Source organism: Idiotropiscis lumnitzeri, chromosome 18 (assembly GCF_059441095.1).
Source record: "Idiotropiscis lumnitzeri isolate Australia: NSW breed Sydney's pygmy pipehorse chromosome 18, RoL_Ilum_1.0, whole genome shotgun sequence".
In the NCBI taxonomy this organism is placed as follows: domain Eukaryota; kingdom Metazoa; phylum Chordata; class Actinopteri; order Syngnathiformes; family Syngnathidae; genus Idiotropiscis; species Idiotropiscis lumnitzeri.
Window position 1 is genome coordinate 6361722 of NC_142408.1, and position 25269 is coordinate 6386990.

Below are 25269 nucleotides of genomic sequence, written 5' to 3' on the forward strand. Positions count from 1 at the left end.
CTAGCTTCTCTGGAGATCTCATGCTGCAAAGTTTACCTCTCAGACTGATTCACCGCCACCAATGCTCTAAATGTAAATCATTGGTGGTGGATTAACAAAGCAAAAGGTCAAGTATTGCATGCAACACACACACACACACACACACACACACACACACACACACACACACACACACACACACACACACACACACCCACCCCCACACAGGAGCTAAGACTTTCACAACACACATTGGAGGAGGTTGAAGAGGTTCACCACGGTTCACTGGGTAAGTGGGGGAAGAGGAACACGGTGAAAGATTGAGCTTTTAAAACAGAAAGAGGAAAGGCTTCACCTAGCGGGAAAGAAAAATGGAGAAATTTGCCGCTTCTGGCAACGGAGGACATAAAATCAAGCCCGTTCAGTTTTATGTCCTGTGGATTCATTGCTTATTTAACGGTTTGTACAAAGACAGAGAGGGTGGGGATGAAAAATTCAGACAGGAGACATGGCCTTTCGCTCCTTTTAGAAAGATCACACACACCGGCTGCTAATGGCTCATGCATGGTGTGGCGTGTGTGTGTGGGATGGACAACTTGGATGAGATTTCATCCCCCATCTGATAGAGCAGCACTGATCTTAAACCAAGATTCTGCTCGACAACATTCCAAACAAATGTTTATGCTTACGCCGACACTCACTGGAGGTTCACCTTCAAAATCGAATTCCATCCCATGCAGAAGAGCTGTTACTTGTTGAGAGATGTTTTGGCCCATAGCAACTTAGATCACTGAAAAAACACAACACTGCATGTAAAATACGTGAAATATTCCTAATTTAATATCGATCCAAGCATTAATTGCTTCTTAAAGGGAGAAAAAAAAAATCCTCATCCTAATCCTTAATTAAATTTATCGTCAATATTTTAAGTAAAATTATAATAATCCAAAATGATGCCATTGTAAAAAGATGCGTGTTTGCTGATGGTTCTTTTGGGTTTTCTGCTCACTGTTTGTAGATAATGAGACCGCATCTGCTCCTCTTCTCTCCTCACGAAGGTGACAAACTAAATTTCCGTTTGTTTCCCAGCTGTCTGCTACAAGCCGTTTGTTCCGTGTGAGATATTCAAACAAAGGAACCAGTGATCCGGCAAGTGTTTTTTGCGTTTCAAGTCAAATGGCAGACACGGCACCGAGTTAAATGTTTCCGCTGGAGCTCAGCGTGGACTGTCAAAGCTCTGATCGGATCAGCACTGATGGAAGTGAGTTTGCACACAACTGCGTTCAGCTTGGAGGGTTTTTTTTTTTTTTCTTTTACGTTCGCCGAGATGCATGGGAGGGATAATGAACCGATCTGACAGGAAGGTGAGCAAATGATTAGCATAACCTGCACGGGAGGGAAGTGACTGAGTCAGAAAGGAAAAGCGGACAATGGATGTACAGTCTGTAAAGAAGGAGCGCGAGAGGAAATAGATGCACTTATTAGACGAGTGAGTCACATCTAATGAACGAGAGAGAGCATAACACAGAAGACTGTGACAGATGGAGGCGTGTGACGAGACTTGAAGACTTGCTTGGTGGGGACATTTTTGACAACAGGCTCCATTCAGACATCAAAAAGATTTCGGATGCAGCTTTAACCACAAAACAAAGAAAATTAAAAAAAAATAAAATAAATAAAAGGTACAACTCCAAACTGGAGAAAGTTTAGTTGCACTTTTTTGCACTCACATTTTATGTTTTAACACCATTTTATTATTAACAATGTGCGTGTTAACCAGTTATCCATTTAGTAACAAGGACATAAAAGGTGTCAGTTGTACTTTTGGAAAAACAAAACGGCTGGTTCATCAAATAAACAAGAGTCATTGAAATACTTTTGACGTCAAAGCAACACCGCATTTGAATACACATCTGGAATCATCGCAATAATACTTCGAAGAATAGAGTTTGTCTCCTTCGTTATGGCACCGAGTTTCCTGTGCAACCTTTCGGCGCTTCATTGACAAGGAAAGCGTCGCAATGTTTGCGTGTTTCCACGTCAATCACTCCAAGTTTGATCTGTTGGAAAAATAAATAAGATTGCTCCGTAAGAGGATTAACAGAGAGAGAGAGAGAGAGAGAGCGAGCATAAAAAGAAGATGTGCAAGAGCATCCACTTGAGGAGGGAAGGATGTCCAGTGCAGTAATTAATTCCATTCATGAAGAGCATCAAAATTCAAAAAGCTGCTGCTTCTGAGTCCAAGCGGAAGCGCCCCAGCAAGGCCGGTCGGTCGCTGGAGTCGGAATTCTCCTTCATCCGATACTTTTTAGGAGTGGAGAAAAAGTGGCCTGTTAAATATTTAGAGAAGTGCCTTCAAAGCTTGATTAATCTTCAGCGTGGACCGACAAATCAAAGACAACACAAAGAAGAAGCCTGGAAGAGCTTCAGCAAAGGGGAGAGGAGTTTTTTTTTTTTTAGGAATAATCCATGATTACAAGAAAACTCCAAAGCGGTACATGCCGTCATCCTGGAAATAAATTATCTTCAGCATAATTGCTTCTGATTGAAAAAACAAAAAAACTAACCAATGCATGTCTACGTTCCCGTGAGAATTTAGAAGGATTTCTAGTTTTCTTCCAAAAAGATTTTTTTGCATTGTTTCTTAGATTACATAGTTTTGCCTTCCTAAATAATTAAAAGTGGAATATGCTTTTTGTTTATAACTCTTAAATTTTACACTGCATTAACTTTCAGGTTGAAGAGCCTGAATTAATACTTCTATGTGCACTTTCTTCTTTTTTTAATTATGCGCAATGTACTGCCTATTTTTACAGGATGTTGTCATTGTCAATAAAGTTAGTCAAATTGATTCATAAAGTTAGAATAAGCGATCAGAAATAGTTCCATTCCCGACAAACTTTTTTTGTGCCCAACTAGGATTCCTTATTAAATGACCAAATACACAAAATAAGCTTTTGTGCACCCATAAATGGTCCTTCGAACGTGTTGAAGGATGAAATAAATTGGATTATACATTCACGGTCATGTGAGCGTATAAGTGCCAGACGGACAGCCATCGACGAAGCGAACGGAAAAGATTTTGCGGAAAATAAATAGCGGATTTCGATCTTCTGCAAGCCCTTTATGTCATTTCGACATCACAGTCAAAGTTAAATCTATCTGCAAAAAAAACAAGGCACCCCCGTCCCACAGGCGCTGAATTGTGTTTCATAATCTCCATAATCTGCGCATGGAGGAGCACACAGATCCTTCCCACAGTTCCGAATCAGATTTTGCTTCTTTTTGTAGCAGCGATGGCAGAGAGAAAATCCCTGACTGTGATGTCATCCCGGAGAAGAGAGGCCTGACTATATCCATTACATTTGGTAATATTTTACAAAAGTGTTATCGAGCCAAGAAGTGATAGAACAAGTGGAACACTTCAACCGTTCAAGTGACAAACTCAATGTTGTGTTGACGTGAGTTCCTTGACCTGAACATCCTGAGTCCTGAGAGCCGGCCGCTCGTCCAAAGCAGACCACATCGGATGACGCCAAGTTGGACGAGAGGGGTCACGAGGACGTTGAACACGTCCATCGTTTGGCCCGGCCGGCTAAACGTCAGTGCTGATGCTGCAGCTGCGAGTGAACATTTCCCTCATGGTGACCGAGCGGGCCAAGTGCGGCTTGCGGTAGTTGGAAATGTTGACAGGCACGGGCAGTTCCATGTCCGGCGGCTGCGGCGGCTGCGGGGGCGGCGGCATGCTGCGGTAGTTGATCCGCTCGCCGCCGTTCCTCAGAGCGTCAGCTTGGTGGTGGAGCGGCGGTGGCGCGGCGGGCTGCAGGTAGAAGGGCAGCTCGTAGTGGGTGCACGACGGACAGAAGGTCTGCGAGCGTGTCAGTTTGCGGGCCAGCGGCGGGGTGGGGAAGAGGGCGGGGCCATTGGGGATGGAGGAGGCGGCGGCCGTGGCCGCCACAATGTTGTGGTTGGAGTGGACCGGCGGCAGGCGCGACGTGACGGCGAAATCTGGCTCCTCCTCCTCCGACTCAGACTCCTCCTTCTTGCAGCAGTAATACTGGAGACGGGACGCAGAGAGTAGATGGGGTCAAACAATCAATGTCGACTATTTAAGGTACACGCAGGAAAGGGGCGGGGGGTGTTCAAAAAGACACCGAAGGAAATAAAGGAACAGAAAAAGGCGACTCTTTACATCAGGTGTCACCATGGTGCCGGCTGGAGTGCCTCACGGGCCTGTTCTAAAAATAGATCACCCAAAAGAAATCAATAAAAAAATGTAAGATGCATTAAATCTTTTTGTATCACACGTGGATTGGTGTCAATTTAGTAATGACAATACTGCCCCCCTTCAAAAAAAAAAAACAAAAAAAAAACTTGAACAGGTCAAAGGTCGGCAGTGTAGCAAATGACTAAATCGGAGCGTTTGTGGAGAAAAGCTAATGGCAGAATCGACAAAGAGAGGGTTGATTTACCCCCAAATCATTTGATTCTAGAGATGGCTTGGATTTGTCCGGAAATCAAAACTATTGGAATATGCCCGAAATCCGAAGGTGAATATCATTTTCACTCAATTAAAGCTGCTGCTCAGACAATCGTGACGGTGGAGATCTTATGCAAGTCTGTGGCATTTTTAGGCGCAGTTTTAATCCCCACAAGTGGGAATGAGTAGTCTGAGGTTTGTCTCATCTGAAATCAGACATTGTTAAAAAGAGAGGACTTACTCGCTGGGAAATGAGATTGATGTAAAATGACAAACGAAGGGGGAATTTGGCAAAAAAATTAAAAAAAATCTCATGAATGATTTACCGCAGGCGAGGACGGGAAAGCCACTGAAGCGGAATGGCTGACGTAAGTCGCGGCGCATGTTCCTTTCTTTGCGAGCTTGGCGTGAAATGAAAACTATGCAAACACACTTTGCTGAGTGCAGATGTGAGTTTTTCCGTCCACGCACTCTTCAAACAATCCGGCAAGTACAAATGAATCTTCTATTCTCGAGGGTCACCCCGTCCACTTCCACTTAACGTCTTTGACCCGTCTCGATGATTTTATTTTTTACTTTAATTAAAAATCTTTCGTTGACAAGGAGCACGTTGACACGGGGAACATCAGATCTCGTTAAAGTCTTAAATTAATATTTTTACAACACTGGTGTAATTTTTTTTATGCGTGGGTTGTGCGTGCCATATTTGGCAAATGACTTTGCTAAATTGGGAAATTTGCTAAAAAAATATGAAGGTAACCTTTGGTGTCATTCTTCATGAAGTGTTGCTAAACTTTTTTTCTTTAACTAAAAATAAGAAAACAATACGAAACCCGAACACCCACCTGCAGCCGGCAGTAGCACAGTACTGCGATGATCAGGAGTAATATGACCGTAGCAAGAATTCCACCGGTGATGACCACTGTCCCGGCTGTCATTCGAAAAGCTCTCCATCAACTGCCTGCGTGGAGCAAAGAGGAGAGAAAATAAAAAAACGGAAAAAAGATGGAAAGAGCGGGGCGACAATAATGAGCACACAGAAGGCTGACAATAGAGTCGATTACGCCAGCGTGTCACCTCAGCACCGTTTATTGAATTATCCAGCTGTTGCAAATAAATGGAATAGAATCAGCTGCGTCAGCTCTGACTTGAAAGCGTTCGGGGCGCGGAGGGAAAAATGAAAGTTGTTTGTGAATGTTGGACGACAAGCCATCGAGATGATCATGCAGAAACAAAGAGCAGATTGGAAAAAGACGAGAAAGAGAAGGAGAGAGTTGGGATACGGACGAAAGGCAAAAACTGTGTGATTATGTCATGAAAAGAAGACGTCAATAAATAAACATTATTTTCACTAATTCAACTTTAAGTATCGCTGAGGACAAAAATTGACAGAAAATGCTGTAGGTCTCATTTTTTTAATCAAAGTTTTTTTCCCACTTAGGTTTCTTAAAACGACTTTTTTTCTTGGCTGCTGATGAGTGCCACCTTGTGGCTAAATTGATACATACTTCCTTTAAATAACAATTTGCTCAAATTACATATAATCATGTTACTATTTGGACTGGAGAAATAAATCAACTCCAAAAACTGGTTGGCCCAAAAACAAGGAGCTTTGCGATTTCCCAGGTAATCGAAGGAATAATCGATACGATAATCAATTCAAAAAATATTTGTCCGCGGCAGCCTTCATATTTCATTTATGTGAAAACATTGTTCACGTAAATGGTTTCTCACAATAATTAGGAATGGAATATTCTAGAAATCTCTTGGCCGTACTATTTGTTACGTTACCTTACGTGTGAACTGTACTAAACAGGAAGTTCGCCTTCAAAATAAAAGCACACAACTTGGACCGGAAGTAGCACTTATCGATGCAAATTTCAAGGGAAAATAAAATCTAATAGATAAAATTACTACTGCTCGCATATTGCGACGCATTATTGAGTCGTTAGTGCGGCGTTAGTTTCCAACCTTTATCCCTTTTCTAATTGGTGCCCACATTCACGCGTAATTTCTCAAACGACATACACATTATACACTTCCAAAGCGTCAACACAAGCATATGGCGATTAGTCATCGTGCGAGCAGGCTGGCAATGTCTCTTGCGGCCGCCTTCACCTGATCAGCGTGTTAACGCAATGTTCGTTATTCAAGTGCATACACACCACACCCCGTGTAATTGCTCCACTTTGGCTGGTGTTAGTTGGCCACGGTGACACGAGGTTAGCGGCAATGCTCCGTCGCCGCTAACGCACTCAGACAACAACACGGGAATAAAGCGCCACACTTTGATGGAGCATGGCAGAGATCACAGCGGAGGGCTTGCTGGAAATAATGGCCGCTGACAGGCTCTCGGGCCGCGGCGGGTTGGGAACACTTGCGAGGTGGTGAACAATGAGACTGGCACGGTTACAAGTTTAGGCTGTCAACACACACGCACGCACGCGTGTGTGTGTGTGTGTTCGCTTTGTGAGTAACTTGCGCCACTCTGCTCTACTTTCTATCTGTGACTTTTTAGAAGAGAAAAGCAAAGTGTCCATCATCAACATTATTGTCCTTGACTGACAAGTAATCATTCAGGCTTACTAATCAAACGTCGGGGGAATAAATTTAGCACTGCGAGCGAGGCCAGTTTCTTCATTCAATGCCCACTTTAGAAAACTCCCAACATGCTTAGTTTCTCTGCTCATGACATGATGGGCTCAGCTCAGCAAATATCCAGAGTCATCTCACAGATGACATTGTTTGAAACACCAGCGTTCAAAAAGAACCACACACACACACACACAACACTCATGCCTTGGTGTAAAAGCTAAAAGGTAAGCAGAGCTGCAATGAGTTTTGTTGGATGCACAGATTGAAATTATCTTCAGGGGAGCAGCCCCCAAGTCAAAAGCTTGTTATTGTCTTTTTTTTTTCCCACTCGACACTCTTCTTGCAAGGAGAAGCCACACTAGTCCACTGATCAGACGCCTCTGGTTGTCATGGCAACGAATGCATGGCAAATTTCATAGCCTTCAGCCCAGAGGAAATGGCCGCATTGGTCTCATAAGGTGACTGAAAATATCAGCATCGTCAATGGCGAAGGGCAAACTTGTGACCAACTGGCAGCCGCTGACCGAATGGAATCGAGTGATTTGCATTCAAACGTGACGGAAATAACGTCAAGAAAGAAAAACGGAGTCAGCGTGCATCGGTCGCTTTGGAGCTCGTAAGGAGCCAACCAGACAATCGGGCCACCTCTGAGCCGTGACAGAATGCAATGTCCTGTCCGCACGACTGCAGCATCGCCTGATTCGGCCCGGCCGGGTGTCACATTTCACATTTGACATCGTCTCGTTTGCAGCTCTGCAGTCAGCTCGGGCGCCATAATGGGCACATACCAACACTTGGAAATCATCTCCGTACGGGCACGATCGCAAATCCTAAAGAGACTGAAACGAGAGGAAACGGACTATTTAAAGTACGGCACTCGATTCATCCAAAACTGTAATGAATCGATCAATTCTCATATCGCTACTCGTGCAGCAAATAAATGCACAATGTGAGCGCTGGCAACAAACGACCTCTCTCTTTGCAGTCATCGGAAAATAATTGCCTGTAATTACATTCTGTCACCTGCGCTGTGCAAAGAATACAGAACGGAGTGAGGCATGTGTTTCAACATGACTTTCAACAACAGCGACTGAGCAACGAAAGACAATGCCTGTGCTACGGAGAAGAAAATGCAGCGGCAACGCGAAGGTGCGTGTGAACCAACTCAAAGCGATGAACATAGCTTGGAAACAAAATACTTTGGCGCTCTTTTATGCAGTTTGTGTCGGAGAACTCCATTTCATAGTTCTGCAACTTGAGGAGTGACTGTTTTAGAGTTTGTCTTAATATTAACAGTGATTAACCCACTCACTACCAGCCAAGTAAAAAATGGATTTTGGACGTCTTTAGCCGTCAATGGCAGTCAATGAGTTAACTTATGATGATTATTTATTTATTTTTTTTTACACTTTTGTGACATCCTTTCGTTAGCATCACATAACAAGCTAGCGATGACGCGGTGGCGGCTTCACCATGCGGGAGGAACCAGCGCAAGCACAAGCAAAACATGCAAACTGCACTCAGGAAGGCCTCAGCTGAGATTCCAACCCGTCAACTGAAGCGCCCGTCAGACGTGCAAACCACCTGATGATGCAACACTTCCAATAAATGTGGCACCGTGCTCGGTATTATATTTACCAACAAAAGATTTTCAAAGCCTGTTGACGACGGACCGAAAATCAAACGGAATAATTAAAGAGTGGAGCAGCCTGTGTGATGAACTGGTATCCATTTCAACATCGGCACAAAGCGCTCTCAACAATGCCTTCGCGCTCAGTGACTGGCCAGATGTGCAGCGGTGGCTCATTTCTTACATCATCTCTTTTATAATCAAGAGTATAACACGCTGGACGCAATAGACATCACGCGGCCGCGCTTCTCCGTGCCGCAAGTCACACAACGTCATTTCTTGTCACCATGACCACCATCGCTCTGCAACCTGAGCACTGCTTTTTTTTCCCCGCACATAAGAAATCAGTGAAACTACTTTGTTTTGATCACAACTAAAATGTCATCTGGTCACATTTGTTTGCTACTGACAGAAACCAGACCCACGCACAGGCAGGGGAAGGATACATGCGACAAGGTCAAAGATGTATTTTTTTTTTTTGATTGCGTGTATCCAAATAGTGAAACGGAGAAAAGTGAGAGGACACTAGCCATGCTTGCATGAGACAAAATCAGTCTGATTTCAGCGAGCCAAAAAATAGGGTGTGTTAAGTCTGCTAGAATTTTTGAATCTTTGTCGTATTTTGACCAAAGCATCAAAAAAAAAAACCTGTGTGTGATGAGTGGGTGTCCCAATATTTTTTTTTGCATATACTTTCATGGGAAAACATGTACCCACGTACTAACAAGCCGACGTTGCACTGTATTATGTTTTAGAATTCAAAGTGACGTGCAACATTTAAAAAAAAAAAAAGAGAGAGGCGTAAAATGATACGTGATTGGCTAACTTCGATTAGGTTTCGTGCAACATAAAGAAAACACAAAAGTGCCGAAAAGATGAACGTTTAAGCATCCTTGACAAATATATACAGTTCAGTGGAAGGAAAAGTAGAGCTTTTGTTGCTATGGCGACTGGTTGACTTAGCATAGCCTCTGTTACTTGAGTGGGCGCTTTGCACTCCAAAGTTTGAGCCTATTTTGCACTTGAAGCAACTTATCGAGCATGGAAAAATTTGCTCTGGACAATTCAAGCTGAAATAAAGAGAGGCATATTTAAACGAGCGCGTTTTCAGCAGTAACGTGATTTTAAAGCAGATGGATTATGTATCATGACCGATCCACACGATTTTGCCTGCCTCTTGTGTAATTCCGCATTTGTGTCAGCAGACTTCAGTAATTGACGCCATGTTGCAGTACCACATTTGAACTTGCCTGGATACTGTAAAATCGAATTGAAAAAATCTGCACGATTGCTAATGATGAACCACCGTATTCTGTATGTAGCTCTAATGTAATGCGGCGGCTTCTCCCCCACTACTTCCTGTTACCCCCCCCCCCCATCACTCAGTGGGATGAGGTCAGCTGACCAGCGGCTGGCGCATGAGGACACTCCATCAGAGAGCATGGCAGGGTGGAGCCGAGTGGAGGAGGAGGGTTGGGGGGGGGCTTTGGAGGAAGGGAGTAGCAGGGTGGCGACTGTTTAACATGATCACATCCTTCCCCTTCTTTTTGTGGTCCACAGTGGCTGTGCAACGATGCTCGCTCCCTGTGGTGCATTTTAAAGGTAATTAAGGCTGCTGTGTGAGCACTCAAGTGGACATGTAATTGCATTTACCTCCGTGCTTTTATACGACCGATGACCCCCCCCATCCCCCCCCCCCCTACATCCATATTTCGTATGCGCTTCTCTTCCTCTCACTGCACCTTTCCTCATGTTTTTTCATCAAGCTCTTTTGATATCTCCAATCGTCTTCCTCCTCCTCCTCGTCCTTCATCTCACCATCTCTTCTAATGGCCGAGGGTCTCGTGCTGAAACATCGGCAGTAAAAACACACAGTCACGCTCTGTGGGGGGAGTATGACTGATGTCCATGGGGGCCAAGGTTATTCAGAGGGTCACTGGTGCACATCGCCATGGGAACCTAAGGCCCGCCTTTTCCTCCGTTCCTAGAGGCCCTCTTCAAAGGCACAATGAGCGGGTGGGTTGTTTGACATTTTTTAAAAACCCTTGGTAATTCGGTCCTAGAAAACGGATTTGTCTTTTTTTTTTAATCGGATTCAAAAGAAAAAACGATTTTATCGGGGAGCAGTACAATAATATAAATTATATTATTTACTATTAATACCAGTACATTTAAACGTGTACACAAAATTATACCAGATAATAAATATATACATGAAAAAATTCTTAAAATTATTATTGAGAATAATAGCCATTTTTTTTTCTTGTCGATTTGTCATGAATGTCATTATTCATGCTTCTATCTCCTCATAGTGATGCATGCAGCGTCCATTCGGAATTTTGGTTCCCAAAAATGTTACCTGCTTTGCTAGAAGCTACCGTTTAACAAAGCTGGAGGCACAATGTGATATCAGCTACACGTTCGTGTCAAGACAAATATTACGCAAAACACTACGTTTGGTCAATTTTAAGATTTTTAAAAACCTCTACATTAATATTAACAATTACCTCATGAAAATTTGCTTCTTGGTTCAATTGACTGGAAGCTGACAGAACAAAGTGCAATCACATGTTTTGGAGCAATTTCTAAAGTATTTTCATGGTGCGTTTAAACAAATAGTTGTTTTTATACGCACTTATACGCAACAAATGAGAGAGAAAGAAAAAGAACAAAAGAAAATATTCAATTATTGTGTGACAATTTTTGCTCTTCTACATGCATCTATTTAGTCTGCTTTTGGGATAACAACCAAGGTTACATTTCTTTAGATTTTTCTGTATGGTTAATTTTTTATTTTGTTTTGATCTTTGTTTTTTTTTTTATATATTAAATTAGTTATGACTTTTTAGAGCACATTTGCTCGTTTTTATCTTATAAAAAATGTTTACTTTTTGTTAAGTCTTCATTGATTTTTTTTTTTTTTTTTAAATATCTATATATAAGGACGTACAATTGAAAAAAAACAAAACAACTGCACTTTATTCTGCTGTACCAACGGATCTACATCAAAACCAAAATAAATGCATTTTAAATCAAACCTGAAAGCTCATTTATGATTTTAATTGACAAAGACACTCTAATTATGATTACTTCTCTATATGTAAAATGTTATTTATTATTTTTGTTTTGCTTATTTAGTTGTTTTTATGGGTGACTAATGGTATGGTGGTGGTCTACTCGCCTGACTCGTGCGCGAGGAGCGTGAGATCGATTCCAACTCAGCGACAGTTTCTGTGTGTGTGCCTAACCTAGCGAACAACTTGACAAAAGTTTCCAACATGAACATCCCAAAAATGGCGCTCAAATCCACCTTGCTGCACAACGTATCGGTTCAAAATACCAGACGATGAGTAGCACCGCCGACCATTTCAACAGTGTTGGCTTTTTTGGTGAAAAAAAAAGAAGAGAGAATGGCTACCAGTTGTCTACAGAAGCAGCGACACGCAAGTCATACTCTTTTGTGGCAACTCTTGCTCACCTTCCCCCGCTCTCATCTTTGTTGCCTTTGTGCTCGTCTCCACGTCCGACGGCACATATTGGCACGCTACCCAATATTGTGTAGCCGGACTGGAACCAATTATGCAATAAAGTGAGGAGTGTACCGGGAGATGAAAAGCAGATGTCGTCCATAATGGCTTGAAGGAGGCAGTGGTGCTGTCCGTAGTTCTGAAATTGGACGCGCCACTGCCTTGCAAACTTTACTTTGGGGTAAAATAATGTAGGAAACGATCACATGCAGGATGTTTTCATTAGAAATCCAAAGTCAGTAGGTGAAAGAATTCTGCCTTACCTTCAGAGATAAGATGAATCACGCAGGTCACATGGAGGGTAGTGGCGCTTGATTGGATAGCCGGTCCTGATCTTTGCTGGATGGAAAGTCTTGAGGTCGACCCCAGTCACGAAATTACAGGATGAGGATTTAAAAGAAAAGAAGGTATTAGTCTCTAGAATCTCCTCATACAAACGTGTTCAAGCAAAACTGTTGAATGCAAGCGCAAAAAAAATAAAATAAAAACCAAAAACAATCACAGAGTGTTGCTCAGAGACTTCCATTCACAGCGCCGGTTGTTGTTTTTTTTGGAGAAGGAGGAGCAGGAGAGGCTGATGGAGCAAATTAAAGCCTCCTACGCAACTACCCCCCTCAGTCTCAGCGGCATATGTGATGGAGGAGGAGACAGCCTGACAGCAAAACTCCACACCTCCATCCCAAAATGAAAAAAAATAATAATTATCCGCCCCCCCGCCAAGAAAAAAAAAAAAAAAACACAGTCCGAGGAAGTCCTGCTCGGTTCCTTGATTCCGGCTCGTCCACAACCAATCAAAGCAGAGGCTCAGTAATCTATTTATCTCTCATGCAGCCCTTCATGAGCAAAAATAAACTCTGTAGGGGGGGGGCGTTTATGTCAAGAGAATAGAGAAATGCATGCCGATTCATGCGGAGCCGACTGAAAACATGCGGCGGTGGAGCCAGTGAGCGCCCTCAATGAGCGAGCAGCCTGGGAGATGGCGCTTTAGTCACAGCCTCACATTGGATATGAGAGACGAGTGCGAGAGAGAGCGACAGAGAGAGAGAGAGAGAGAGGGAGAGAGAGAGAAGGGGGGGGTAAGACAGAAAAGGGGGGACAAGTCCCTTTTGAGTCTGCAGGCGCTGCATGGTTGGATGCTGAGTAACTAGAAGGATGCGGCTGGAAAGTAAATGAATGAAAGAAAGGTGCATGGAATGAAATGTCATAATGAGCAATCTGCACCATGCACTAGAGAAAATAACAGGATATATATATATATATATAGGGCACACAAAAGATGTTTTTGTTCTTCTTTCAAAATGAAACCGTCTCAAACTCAATACAGAAAGTGTGCTGCCATCTTGTGGTCGATGCAGACGTGGAATTACAACCACTACAAATGAGAATTTCCCTGAAAAAAAAACTGCCACAGACGAACGCCAAGAAATTTTCGGGAACGTCTTCACCGAACTGCGGAAGCTGATTTATGTAACTTCAACTCAATATTCATTTACTTTTGGAGTCAAGATGAGCCCAGAGTTTTGTACACTAGTTCATTGGTCTTCTCTTCGCATGAGCTCGAAAATCGATCACGTCACCAAAATCTTCCTTCAACTCCATTTGGATGACGCAAGTGTCACACTTTTTTGACCCCCCCCACTTCCTCACGACAACATCGATCAGACATTCAGCTGTGGGTGCGACAAACATCACCCTCAGCTGCCCCCCCCCCTTTGCCAATACTCAACTGTCTCGCCATTTCCTTTGCCCCCCCCAATCCACCTTCTCCAGCCAGTTTTTATTGCATTCATTATTCACCCTCAAAGACATGGAGATTAGTGCACTTGGAGAGTGTATGCTTTTGAATTATTTAATATCAGAAGAATATGAGAAGAAAGTACCGTTGGATTGGTGGCGTTGGGCTGAAATTGGCTTTTATATCATTCAAGCTCGCTACCGCTCTGTGCATAACTTGATATCCGCTATGATTCCAGATGAGTTCGAAATCTGCTAAGAATCCCCACCCCCGCCTTCCCCCATAACTCCCCCGGTGATGAAAATGGCAACAATGTAACGTCTGGCCTTTTTTTTTGCGCTTGCTGACACATCAGCGCAAACGTGACCGACGAGTATGCATACGTGACAAACGGAGCGGGTCACGTGACAGCCGAAGGCCACGTTCTAGGAAATGCACTCGGACCTCGTGGACGATACATTTTCATTGGATTAGCGGCTCGTAACCATCTCAACCACATCTCCAATGTCCTTGGTTGGTCGTTTTACTGAAACTCCGTCCCTTTGGCCAGGAAAAGACAATTCAATATTATCATGCACAAAATTCAATTTTAAAAAGGTGCACGTCTGTATTCAAGACATTTGAAAATAAGAGAACCTGGATTGGATGCGATCAACTATGCACAATCAACATTTTGACCTCTACCCAGTGCAATGGAAATTTAGCGGACTGCTATGTTTGCTTCCTCTCAGGACGCTCATGAGAAATGGAGGACATGGTCACCTGTTGCATGAACACACAAGCTCCCTCAGGGGGTGCGCTAACCTTTTAAAGGCAACTTTAACGTGTCCATCTTGTGTGTGGCCGCCGTAATTGGCAGCGCAATTAGGTTGTTCACAGCCCGAGGAGGTGTCTTGAGGAAAGCCACAAATGCATTAAGTTGTTTATGGCTCCTCCAATGCTTGCTGCAACGATAACATTGTCAAAAGGTCAGATTGCTTTGAAAAGGAGCTATGTCATATATACAATTTTTTTTTTTTTTTTTTTTGAAGGACGCAGCCATCATGCTGATGATTGTCATTGATAATAGCCATGGTTGGTTTTGGAGCAATTAGGCTATGGCAGACGTGCACCATCGCGTTTGACCCGGGGGCCTTCTGGGACACAATTGAATTGCGCTCAACGAATAATAGCATTAGACTGCATCAAAACAGACAAATCGCGAAGGGAGGAGTCTCTTAAAAAGCACGGATTGGGTACGAGCGGACAAGACGACGCGAGGAATGAGACTCAGTAAGTTGGAGACGCTGTTGCGCTTTCCTGACCGGCGAGGACATTTTTCCAAGTGACGTCTCATATATTTTAGAATAAATCTGACAAAATAAACTCACACGTATTTTGGCCATGAGGATCCTGAGCAAAGAATTCCGCCTCCAAGACATCACCGTCATGTACTTGACCGCCCTGGCCGCCCTCATGGTCATCCTCGTGGCCTCCTATCAGGCGCCTTCGTACGCCACAGTGGTGGAGCTGGCCCGCCCCGACTCCAAGCCCTCGAACCTTTCGCCGCCGGTGCTGCCGATGCCCTTCCGGGTGCTGCTGGACCCGCTCGGTCGGCTCCAGCTGGCCTGGAACGTCAGCTACGCCCACCAGGAAGTCTTTATGGAGCTGAAGGTGGCCGAGCTGAAGCACGGCGTGGTGCTGGGGATGTCCGAGCGAGGGGAGCTCACCCACGCTGATCTGGTGCTGCTTTGGGACTCTGGAAGCAAAAGTTACTTCGGGGTGAGTCAATGGATGACATAGAAAAAAAAAATTCAGATTTTTACAAGAAATTGCAAATAATAGAACACATTTGTCTTTACTTTATTTAGGATATGTTCCTTTTAGAATTCAAGTGCCTTTGTGAATTCCTGAACTTGAGCCTGTGTGATTTTTTTTTTTTTTCCCAATTTTGAGCGGTAGAAATATTTTAAACAAGGTGAGCATTAAATGAATAATCCTGCAGTGGGAATCATAAAAACCGGACACGTTGCTTGTTATTATCTGCCAGCAAGTGTCAGATTGTGGTCGCTTGGCGCCGAGCGCAGACCTCCATCTGGCGCCGCGAAATAGTTTGAGACAAATCAATGGCAAAAAAGGTGCACGCGTGTGCCGATGGCTCGCTGGGTCCAAACATACGTGACCTCCGCGCTGGAGGCCATCGCAGAGCACAAATGACACCCGTGTAATAAAAGAGGAGAACGTCCGGCTCGGCACGGCGCTGCGCAGCCATCAGCACCGGCGCTCTGCCGTCGCTCAACCGCCGTGAACTCGCGGACACGTTTAGAGGACGGCTGTCAGAGCAAATGATCATAAAATAGCGAAGTCAAACTGCAATAGTTTGAAGCCGAGCCACAAAGTAACAATGTATAGGCGAGAAACATGCTCGTGAATGCAACTCGGAGGCAGCGCTATTTAAGTCGTTTCCCTTTTAGGATGCTTGGAGCGACAGCGAAGGCAAGGTGACGCTGGACAGCCAACAGGACTATGAGCTGATCGAAGCCAAATGGAAGTCCGGAGGCTTCTACTTGCTCTTCAAGAGACCCTTTAGCACCTGTGACCCCAGAGACTACGTCATTGAGGTACGTACATACTAAAACCGTTCCCCAGTTGAATTAGACCAATAGCTAAGGAATTGTTTCGATGGCACAATAATATGACAATATTTGCATTCTCGTGGGAAAATAATACTTGGTGTTGAACAGAGAATTGATTACAGGTATTCTCAACAATAAAATATGAGACAAATCAAGAATTTTCAATTACTCAATATAATTATAAAATTCTTATATAGAATAAAACCAGCATTCTGATTTATCATTTTATCTTAAATTGAAAACCCATTTGGCTGGCTTAGGAGGGAACAGTGCACATCATTTACGGCCTCTTGGATCAACCACTTGCCTCACCGGAGCAGCTCAACCTGTCGCGCATCAACACGGGCCTTCAACGCATCTTGATGCTGCGCCCCAACACGCCGGCCCCCGCGCTGCCCCCCGACGTGCAGACGCTGGACGTGTTGGCGCCCGACGTGGTCATCCCCACTCAGGAGACCACCTACTGGTGCTCCATCCACAAGCTGGCCGAAAACATGGCTGAGAATCACATTGTCATGGTACGAGGGGGTGCTGAGGGGTGGAGAGAGTACACAAGCTGCAATTAGTGCGGCCTTTTTTATTCGGTAGCATCTGGAGGAAGCAAACAACAGATGGACTGTCATGCTTGGCAGGAAGAAGCATGCATCAAGTCAAATGCAGAAACACCACAAATATAATTCCGTCTGCTTTACCTACAGTATGCTTTAGTACACCGTTGACAATTTGATGACTGTAAAGTAACTGCTACTTCTGTTGTGCCATACTGAACAATACGTTAATAAGTTTTTATTTTTCAAGCCATAATGATAGTGGTTAACCGATTTTTAATACCATAATATTAATAATAACAGACGACACGTATGTGGCATTAAAGTAACGTTTAGTTAGCTGCAGAATGGCTGGCTACTTGCTATACATGTAGAAATCTTATCTAAAGTACAGAGTTGTGTAGTTTTAATGTGGTTTTGTAGTTATGTTTCAGGTTATGTTATTTTATTTAAATGCTTTGGGCACCATATTGTGGAGGTAAAGCGCTATATAAATCCACTCCGCTGACCATTTACTATTTATTTATTTTTTTTACAATTGTTTAATTAAAGCAAACACGAGTTAGTTTTATTAATCTAATTATTTAAAGTAGAATGTTTTACTGTTGAAGAATTTGCAGTGTTTAGCTCATTTTAACACTTAAGAATGTAAGTAAGCTAGCGTTACTGCACATTGTCACTTGTTATCAAAATTAAAGTATTTTACAATTTTAATGTTTATTAAAGAGGTTAACTTGTACAACAGTTGCGTAGCTACTAGCTAGCTAGCTAGCTAGCCACCTAGCTAGCTGTGTAGTAGCACTTAGCAAAAGTTGATATTCGCGACCCTAGCGAGGGGAAGCGGTACAGATAATGGATGGATGAATTTTTTTTTAACACTTGTAAGAGTAAATCCACCAACTAGCGAACCGATGAATCCAATGAGAAGGTATCAATGTAGTGTTTTAATCTATGAGTGTTATAGCGATTAACTTCCTTGGACACTTGACTGATTTTACCTGCGGTTAAAATGCCTAAAGGAGTATTATACTGCACGACAATGTTAATGCTATTCCATTGCTTACCTCAGATGACATTTTCTTTCTTTTTGGCGGCAGTATGAGTCAGTGATAACGCCAGGAAACGAGGCCATCGTGCATCACATTGAGGTGTTTGAATGCTCACCGGACGACCGCGACATTCCCCAGTACAGCGGCTCTTGCGACAACACGATGGTGCCATCAAAACTCAACTTCTGCCGCCACGTTCTGGCCGCCTGGGCCATGGGTGCAGAGGTATCGGACAATTTGGATGTTTTTCACATTAATGCAGTGATGCTTTCAATACATTCACGGTAAATAGGGATAAACTATTAATCAAGCATAATCCGAGCAAATGTGATCCTGACAACAATAGAAGCGCTGTCTTTACACAAGAAGTGTCTAATTGGAGGAGAACTTGGAATTCAGTTCGATTTTTTTTTTTGGGCGCCATCCTCGACTGTATTTGTTGGAGACCGACTCCTACGCAAATAATGTGAAAGCCTGAAAGTGTCTGCACAAAGTCTATTAAGGGTGCACAGCCAGTCGGTATGTGGGAAGACAATTTCTCATGTACGCAGTCACACACGAAGGCTTGCATGGCTTCACACTTGCCAAGAGAAAAAAAAAACGGACTGAAACCTCAACAGCAGGTGCACGTTTAATATATTCATATTCATAACGTATGATGTGTTTGCTTGCAGAACTGCAACATAATGTGTTTTATTTATTGAATTTCGTGTTTATTTTTTTATTTAATAATTTAATCTCGAATTAATTTAATTGATATATCTCGTTAAATTATTTATTATATTTGCAGTGGAGAGTCGAGCTCTCCAATCGAGTACAATGTCAATAGAGGGCCTTCTGACTCTTCTTCTGATTTTGTTTGCAAATCCAAATTTAGATCCTTACCGACCTGAAGTTTTGCTTAAGATTTGCTGAAGTCTCATTAAATTTGCTGTTGGACTTGTTTGGGTCACAATTGGCAAATTGAAATCTGGCGAAAGGTTGCAAGATGTAGTGAGCGCTCCTAAGATTTGATTTACATCGGAGGTTGCGCTTCTCATGTGGACTTGTCCTGGGAGACCAAAAGTATCATCGGAAGATTTAAAAAATTTTTTTTTAGCTTCACATACATTTAAGGAAATTTAGTAGAAGCCATCATTGATGAACCACTTTCTCATAGTGTGAGGCTTTTATATCGTCGAAAACTGCTCCAGGAGACCAGTTTAAGTAACAGATAGCAGCTGAAGTTGATTCCCAAAAAAATGAAGCGAGAGAGCAGCCAGCTGAGCCGACCGGCAAGCAGTGTGTGTGTGTGTGTGTGTGTTGTCACATAAAACAAAAGGGGACAAGGGAACAGGGAGCCTGTCACCATATTTCTGTGCTCGCCGGTCGGGCTGCTCTCTGATTGGATTATGTGCCAGCCAAACAACAACAAGCGGGATGCCGCGTTTGCCGTGAAGACGATATTAGGTGGGAAATATTCAGGCCTCTTTCATCACCTCGTAATAGCATTGTTCAATTCTGCCCGGCAGCACCACGCCAAGAAATGCGACCTTGCAAATGTAAACGCAAAGTTGTGCGTGTGTGTGTGTGTGCGTGCAGAGTACGCAGCAAGTCTTCAAATATTTTTGGCTTAGCCGATAAGGAAAATGACATTATGAAATCTATAAAAATAACACTCCTCAATTGGATCAGCAGAAGGCATGCGGGGTTGCATCTGGTGCAAGATTAAATGATGAATCAAGATTTCGCAACGATTGCGACGTAGATACCCCAAAGGCTTGTTCGTTTATGGAACGTCATGGAGAACTGGACAGAGCCATCTTGCGCACTGCTGAAATACCACTCGCGCTTTTAAGCGCTTGAAAAATTGCATTTCCAGTTAGAGTATTTGGAGAAAATATCTCGCGGGCTTATTTAAGTTCTCATTGCATGAAAATGTGCCTCAAACAATTTTTATTTCACTTAGGCATTTTACTACCCTCCTGATGCAGGCCTCCCGATTGGTGGGCCAGCTTCCTCAAAGTTCCTTCGCCTGGAAGTCCATTACCACAACCCTCTCCTCATATCTGGTACACACGCACGTTCACGTTCCCGCGCACGGACGAGCAGCAGGAGAGTGTTCCTGAGAAGCTGCGGGCTAATTTCCAACAGAGCAATTCATTTTCCATTTTCCAGATGACGCTTTTCATCTTGGCCACACTCGTCATGACAGACTTGAGCGTGCGTTCGCCTCATGCGACCTTCAATTCCGCGTTGATGTATTTGATCTTTTTCATATTTTAGGCGTCATCACTTTGCTGTAGCGTATTCAGCACATGTGGACATTCAGTACTCGTGTGAATTTTTTTTTTCTTGCTGCCTCAGCATCCCCCTCAATCAATTTCCACCAACAACGTTGGCGTGGAATTTGAATGCGGTAGACAGACAAACAAACAAAGCGCGGCACAGTGGAGATAATTACACTGGCGTCTTCTCATGGAGGACGACGTCAATCAGCACCGCGGCAGACTCATTTCTGCGTGCCGCACTTCACACTAAATGCCAAATTCAATTTCTTACCGTTTCAGCCTAATCATGAGTTGCCAAACAAGATCAAGAACAACAATGTGTGAAATTCACTTTTTGTAATTTCTCAAAAATTGATGATTTTGTCGATTTGGAAGTGGAAGCACACTCTTAGCCAAAATACTTGGAACCAACTCAACTCGTCAAGCCGTAAACCGCAAAGGCAACTGGCTTCTTCTTGTTTGGTGATTTTTTTTTTTTCTCCTGGATTTCCAAACCCCATTTTAAGACGATTTTCATTTTTCTGTTCATTATCATTCATTTTCCAAAGTCCTAAAAAGGAAACATTGTGTTTTGTGCCCCAAGTCAATGACATCTCTAAAGTCCTCTAACAAAGCTACGAGAGATAAACGTGCGCCCTAACTCCTTCACTCATGAATGCTTATGAATATCCTGCTGAAATTATTCTGCCCCGCGAGCATGCGAATATGTTACAGGGAGGAAATGGACCGCACGTAAAGCACATTAACGATCGTCGACGTGGCTGCGTGCAGGCAGACGTGACTCATCGGGGATAAGGTTGCATTACACGCCCAGTCTGAGGCGCTACCATGCCGGCATCATGGAGCTGGGTCTGGTCTACACCCCCATCATGGCCGTCCCCCCGAAACAACGCGCCTTCGACCTCACCGGCTACTGCACGTCCAAGTGTACGCGCACTGTAAGGACAAAATCTGGTTCGAGTACCTCAATGCTTTTAGGCATTTAATGAATTGTTCAAACTGTGCATAGAAAAATATTAGCCTCATCTTTTTTTTTTTTTTTAGATTCGGTATGTTATAATTTAATTGCTAAATCACTAGAAGCCGAGTTAATAAAAAAAAAAAAAGACGTATTTAACCGTCAATGGTATTGAACAAGTTAATTAATTTTTTTTCAAAAATTTTTTGACGTGTTTAATTTGATGTCCAAATCATTTTAATCAAGTCATTATTTTATTTATTTATTATTTTTGAATTTTGATACTTTTTACTGCTTCCCCAAGGCGTTGCCTCGGGGTGGCATCTTCATATTTGCGTCTCAGCTGCACACGCACTTGGCGGGCCGCGGGGTGCGAACTGTCTTGGTTCGGGGGGGCAAAGAGGTGGAGGTGGTGCAGGAGGACCAACACTTCAGCACACACTACCAGGTGAGTGACCGCAAAGACGCTCTTCCGTGAGGTGTTTTGTTCAACGGGGTGCTCGCGACATCACATTTTGGAGCGAATTCTATGGAATTATAGAAATACGATTCCTTAAGGTCAACATCACATCTGAAACCTTGTGCGAAATAACATTTAGTTTTGAAGCGCTCGCTCATTCGACGTTGAATTTATGAACACCATGAGGTGCACTCATTCATTAGTCGCTCAATTAATCCTTATTAAAAAAATGGATTTCTCCTCTGGTAGTTTAGCGGAGGCTTGTATTTGCAAATTACACTTTGCAACGGTGTGTCGTTTTGCTAATATGTTGGCCTCGAGTAAGCTAACCAACACTTTTTCCTTTGTTGCTAATTTTTTTTCATTCAGACGATTCGAGTTCTGAGGAATATGGCGAACGTTTTACCGGTGAGTAAGAAGACACCATGAATTGATCCTGGATATTAAATAGAATAGACCTTGCACCTAGGTGATAATTATACCGAACAAAGAATTCTTATTTTTCATGTTGTCTTTTGTGGTGTCTTAAATAATAGTAAAAAAACAAAAGGTGTGTTTTTTTTTGTTTTTTTCTGACAGGGTGACGTCCTCATCACAAAGTGTACTTATAACACCGAAGATCGGGACAAGCCCACGGTGGTGAGTAGACATTTACAACATCCATCAATCAATCTTTTCATTGTATTATTGTAATTGAGGAAAAAAAAAACTTGAGTGCCTAATTTCGTATTTGTGCTTGCGTAGGGTGGTTTCGGCATCATGGAAGAAATGTGCGTCAACTACGTCCACTACTACCCTCGTACTCAGCTGGAGCTGTGCAAGAGCCACATGGACCTGGATCACCTCCACAAATATTTCAGCTTCATGAACAGGTCGTGTGCAATCACAGCAGGTGTTTGTACTTTCCTGGCTATCCTGTGACTCGCAAGGGTGTCATCGTCTTCAGATTCCAAGGAAAGGAGCAGTGCGTATGTGGTGACGACGGAGTGACCCAGCAGTATTCCGGACTCCAGTGGGACGGCTTCTCCACACAAGTGCTGGACTCTCTTTACAACACGGCGCCCATCTCCATGCACTGCAACCAATCCACTGCACGCCTCTTTCCTGTGAGTCTCATGGCAAAATTCAAACAAGAATCCTTCAGAAGGACAATCGGAGGATTTGGGAACAAACAGCGCAAACTAGTACAAAAAGCTTACATTTAAATTAGTCATTTCCGAAAGCGCGATTGAGGTCCGCGTTTAGTGATAGGAAAATGAAGCTTCATGAAGCACTTTATTTTTTTTACATCGATGTTTCTTGTGGGAAAAAAAATTGCACTGTACGTGGGAGCCTCAAACATTAAAAGCAGCAATAGTTGCATTTTTTTCCAAAGACTTGATGAGCAAGTGGTCGAGGACATGCGCTATAGAAAACGGGAACTTCCTTTTGGTATTTTCTCAACATTTGCTTCTTTCTCCAGGGAGATTGGGAGAAACAGACTCTACCGGCGGTTACGTCGCCTCTCAAAAAGCCGTCTTACCCTTGTGAGCTTCGAGTGCACCCCACAAGCCGCCCGGATGTACCCCCAGTCTGAGCCGAGCCGGGAAGAGGGTTGACGACTCGTTCAGCCGAGGCGAGGGAGGAGCGAAGAGAGCCCCACGGCTGGCGCAAAGTTACTCTGCATCCATTGTCGTTTTTCCACAGCTTGATTGACGACTTCCGATTTATACGATCTGCTTCTGTCTTGTTGATTGAAGTGCTGTGTTGATGCAGGTAAAACAAAAGTACTGTGAAGACAAATTTAGAAATGTTTGTTTTTTTAACAGAAATCCTGACTTGAGTCGTGTGTCTCGCTCCCCTTTTTTTTTTTGTCCCTTTTATAAGATGATAAGAAAACACGAGCGTGTTTTGCAAAGCATGAAAATATTTTATGTCATTATTGAACATTTGAGGACAACCTGTCCACTTTACTGTATTCATGTTTAGACTGTAAGATGAAAAATAATGACTAGGAAATTAATATGGTGGAGATTTGAGGTCATATGAATTGTAATTTGAGCAAAATATTCGAGAAAACTTGTAGTTAAAAAAAAAGAAGGCATGTAGAAGCTCCCCTCACTGAGAATCTAAAGAAGTGATTTTCAAAAGAATCACCGAATTAAATGTTAAAATGTGCATCTTACTGCGGATTTTGAAGCCATCTTTTTGTCAGGGTTTTAAGCACAGCATTTTTTTTTTATTTAACACCTGAGGGGGCCCAAGAATGAGATCACTCAGGTTGCTTCGGTTAAACATTAAAAAAAAAAAAAAAAAAAAGTCACACCATTTCCTTTTCAATTTCAAATATGTGATATAGTAAAATATCATTGGCCTCAGGCCAAAACCTTGTATCTCCAAAATAATCACTTTTCAAGAGACCCCAACAATGTTAATGCATTCACATTGCAACATGAAAGAGCGCAAGTCATTTTCAACACTTTATATTGTTCAATAATCTCTAAAAATAACAACCACATATGTTGACTCACCCATCGTGTCATTTTAGAAAAAAAAAAAATTCACCACAATGTGACTTACGAGGTTTCGGCCTGACGCCGGCGATATTCACATTAATTAATGGTTAGGTTCAGCAATAGCTGCATTTATTATTATTTTTAAACACCATAGCGGCTTTATTTGTTGCTATCTGGTACTCGTGGAGGCTGCCGATACCAACCAAGATACTTCAGGAAAATAAAAATAAAATGTCGAAATTGAGTAAGTCCAGGGTGGCGTTAAGTTGCAGCAGTTTGCATTAAAAAGAAAAGTCTTGGTTCAAATGATTGTGTTGAATATCAAAAGTTCGAGAGGTACATGAGTACTAGTACAATAGTATTCATATTGCAAAATAAATGAAAATATCCCAAAAACTACAAAATCTAAAATAAATGAGCATCAAAAATATGTGGAGGGACACATAAAGCATCTCTGAATCAAAATTTACTGGTGACGATTAATTGCCGCTTTTGGCTCGAGTTGAAGTCGAGAACTGAACAAGCGCGAAGGGCTGTCGGGACATAATTCACACGCTCACACTTTACTGAATTGTTTAGGGATACAAGGTGATGGGATTGATTTATGTGGGAATAAATTATAAGACTTGTGTACAACTGCTCGACGTGGGTAGATTATGGAAAGGTAAAATTAATCAGCCATTTTGTCCCATGATTTGGACAGATGTTTAAAGCGCTCTCTCTCTCCACCTCTCTCTCTCTCTCACCCTCTCCCCTCGTAAATCAAACAAGTCGTATTTATCCACTGCAAACTGAAAACCAAATGGCCCATTAGGAGGCGCAGCCAGTCACCATCTTCTCAATTAAACGTGACGTGCCACAATCCAATTTGTTTCGTAAACAAATTTTCCACATAATGAGACGAGAAGGTCCTTCAGTGAGCGCCAAG

At 42.9% G+C, this 25269-nt stretch overlaps 2 protein-coding genes across 3 annotated transcripts; one reads left to right on the forward strand and one right to left on the reverse strand.

Moving 5' to 3' along the window:
- Positions 1-1710: 1710 nt before the first annotated feature.
- On the reverse strand, positions 1711-18797 carry fam163ba (family with sequence similarity 163 member B, genome duplicate a). 2 transcript variants are annotated; one of them, XM_088280780.1, is made up of 6 exons: positions 16869-18797; positions 15317-15684; positions 14751-14890; positions 12475-12563; positions 5305-5420; positions 1711-4036 (listed from the first exon to the last, which is right to left on the reverse strand). In XM_088280780.1, the coding sequence occupies exons 5-6, from the start codon at positions 5395-5397 to the stop codon at positions 3575-3577; spliced, it is 555 nt and encodes a 184-aa protein (XP_088136906.1). In that variant the 5' UTR covers positions 5398-5420; positions 12475-12563; positions 14751-14890; positions 15317-15684; positions 16869-18797; the 3' UTR covers positions 1711-3574. The 2 variants fall into 2 exon arrangements, with proteins under 2 accessions (XP_088136906.1, XP_088136905.1); XM_088280779.1 differs by lacking the exon at positions 14751-14890.
- Positions 15330-23939, forward strand: dbh (dopamine beta-hydroxylase (dopamine beta-monooxygenase)). Its single transcript, XM_088280781.1, has 12 exons — positions 15330-15707; positions 16400-16546; positions 16822-17079; positions 18207-18383; positions 20107-20209; positions 21200-21366; positions 21691-21834; positions 22216-22254; positions 22426-22485; positions 22591-22718; positions 22793-22952; positions 23309-23939. The coding sequence occupies exons 1-12, from the start codon at positions 15330-15332 to the stop codon at positions 23420-23422; spliced, it is 1875 nt and encodes a 624-aa protein (XP_088136907.1). The 3' UTR covers positions 23423-23939.
- The last annotated feature ends 1330 nt before the right edge of the window (positions 23940-25269 follow it).